At 42.8% G+C, this 2607-nt stretch overlaps 1 protein-coding gene across 1 annotated transcript; it reads left to right on the top strand.

Moving 5' to 3' along the window:
• The first annotated feature begins 297 nt into the window (after positions 1-297).
• Positions 298-2225, top strand: LOC104437131 (scopoletin glucosyltransferase). The gene has a single exon (XM_010050018.3). The coding sequence runs from the start codon at positions 595-597 to the stop codon at positions 2074-2076; it is 1482 nt and encodes a 493-aa protein (XP_010048320.2). The 5' UTR covers positions 298-594; the 3' UTR covers positions 2077-2225.
• Positions 2226-2607: the final 382 nt, after the last annotated feature.

Genomic DNA, 2607 nt, shown 5'->3' with positions numbered 1-2607 from the left:
AGAGAGATAGAGACAGAGAGAGACAGAGATAGAGAAAGAAAGGGGAAATGGGGAAGAATTGGCAAAAGGGGGAAACGTGGGGAAAGGAGAAAGAGGAGAGAGAGAAGAAGACAAAGGAAAAGGGGAGAAAGGGGATGTCACAAATTGCCTATCAGGAAATAAAAAATTTGTATGTGGGAGGCTATTGGGTTGGACTTCACGTGTTCTGCACTCATCATCTCTATTATGATTCCAGCTATTGGGCGAACAGAGATGATGAGTGTTAGCTGGAATCATAATAGAGATGCTGAATGCAGAACACGTGAAGTCTGGGGTAGATGATGAGTGCAGAACATGTGAAGTTTGACCTAATAGCCCTTCCATGTATTTAAAAGACGGGACGCAATATTTGGCTGATCGCGTGATTATATTTTCCTTCTGCTCCAAACGGCTTGGGACTGAAAATCTCTGTAAAGTCACGATACTTATACGAGCATGGTCGTGAAAGAGTCTCTGTATTTTGCCATTTTCAAGACAACCCAGAAGAAGCTAAACCAGGTCCATCTCTCCTCCTAAATTTTTTCTAATCTTAGATCAGTCCTTGTGAAAATTACCATGGATAGTGAACTTCATCGACTTCACATCTTCTTCCTGCCGTTCATGGCTCATGGCCACATGATCCCGACTATCGAGATGGCCAGACTTTTCGCAACCCGAGGCATCAAGGCCACCATAGTCACCACCCATCTCAACCTCGCCGTTTACTTGAAGCACATCGAGAGAACCAAGCACTCTGGTTTGGATATCGACATCCTAACTGTCAAGCTCCCTTCCGTGGAGCTCGGGTTGCCTGAGGGATGCGAGAACATAGAAGCCATCATTTCCAGTTCCGGTGCGAACAGTAGAGAACTGGTGGTTAAGTTCGTTAAGGCCTTGAGCATACTCCGAGAACCGCTTCTGCGGCTCCTGCAAGAACATAGACCCGATTGCCTCATAGCTGATATGTTCTTTCCATGGGCTACAGATGTTGCTGCTGAGTGTAATATTCCTCGAATAGTTGTTAATGCTCTTTGTTTATTCTCAATGAGCGCGTATGAAACCATTAGTCGATATGAACCCCACAAGAAAGTTTCATCTGACTCAGAGGCTTTTATTGTGCCTGACCTTCCTGGGGAGATACAGCTGACGAGGCATCAACTAGCTGATCATCATAAACAAGACAATGATTTTGCCAAGTTGTTGAGAGAAGTATATGCATCGCAGTTAAAGAGCTTCGGAAATGTTGTTAACAGCTGTTATCAACTCGAAAAAGATTATGCAGATTATTTTAGGAATGTGTTGGGCAGGAAGGCCTGGCTTGTTGGTCCTCTCTTATTGTACAATAAGGACGTGGAAGATAAAACAAATAGAGGAAAGGAAGCATCTATTGACAAGGATGAGTGCTTAAAATGGCTGGACTCCAAAGAACCTAATTCTGTCATTTATGTGTGTTTCGGTAGTGAGGCCAGCTTTAATTCTCAGCAGCTTATGGAAATTGCATTAGGACTTGAAGCTTCTGAGCAAAACTTCATATGGGTCGCCGGGAAAGGGAAGAAGGAAGAGCAAAATGGAGATGATGATGATTGGCTACCGCAAGGTTTCGAGGAGAGAATGGAAGGGCAGGGCCTGATCATAAGAGGATGGGCACCCCAAATGCTGATACTTGATCACGTATCAGTTGGAGGATTCATGACTCACTGCGGGTGGAACTCAATTCTGGAAGGAATATGTGCTGGGCTTCCTATGGTTACACGACCCATGACTCATGATCACTTCTTGACCGAAAAGTTGGTGACTCAGGTGCTCCAGGTTGGGATTGGTGTTGGGGTTAAACGGTGGGTTGATATCGGGGTTGCTGGAGATATCGTCAGTAGAGACGACATCTGCAAGGCGGTGAGGCAGATTATGGTAGGTGAAGAGGCTGAGGAAATGAGAAGAAGGACAAAAGCGCTCCAGGAAATTTCTAGAGCGGCTGTTGAAGAAGGTGGATCTTCTTATACAGACTTGACTTCTTTAATTGAAGAACTGAGATTACATAGAGCCGCTACTCGTGAATAAAAGAAGTAGTGCACTGCTATGTTCTGTAGTAACATCTTTTCTTTACATGTTGATTGTTGCCTAATCTGCAATTTTACAGATCTAGCTACTCATATTTGCTTGATTAGGAATGGCCTATGAAGCTCTTATATTTTCGAGTTGACTTTATATTTGTATTGGTAGCGACAATTATCTCTTCTTCCGAGATCATTTCTATGGCGAACGTATGCATGTCAACAAGCTACAGAAGAAGATAACAATGGCAATGTCGCGACCTCGCTAGGTGCACCACTTAGGGTTTAACTAATGAACTATCAAGCTTGATCTTAACTCGAGACTCTCTCAAACCCATACTAATTTGCAACTTAGGGTTTAAGAATTATCACTAATCAGTTTACGGTGGGTTGATTATAAATCCAAATAAAGTATTTGGAGAAATACTTTATTCCTACGATCAAGAGATTTTGGATATAATGACTTGGTTATACTAGATTTCGCTGATGCATTTTCGGTACTATTCTTTTCATGAAAAAATGTTTAGTAGGAAGCTTA

This window comes from Eucalyptus grandis, chromosome 3 (assembly GCF_016545825.1).
Source record: "Eucalyptus grandis isolate ANBG69807.140 chromosome 3, ASM1654582v1, whole genome shotgun sequence".
NCBI lineage: Eukaryota > Viridiplantae > Streptophyta > Magnoliopsida > Myrtales > Myrtaceae > Eucalyptus > Eucalyptus grandis.
The sequence above is the reverse complement of the archived record's forward strand: the minus strand, read 5'-3'. Positions and strand labels throughout refer to the sequence as shown.

What these genes read in the sequence shown, in the direction of transcription:
- LOC104437131 (XM_010050018.3), top strand. Translation starts at nt 595, where the DNA reads ATGGATAGTGAACTTCATCGACTTCACATCTTCTTCCTGCCGTTCATG.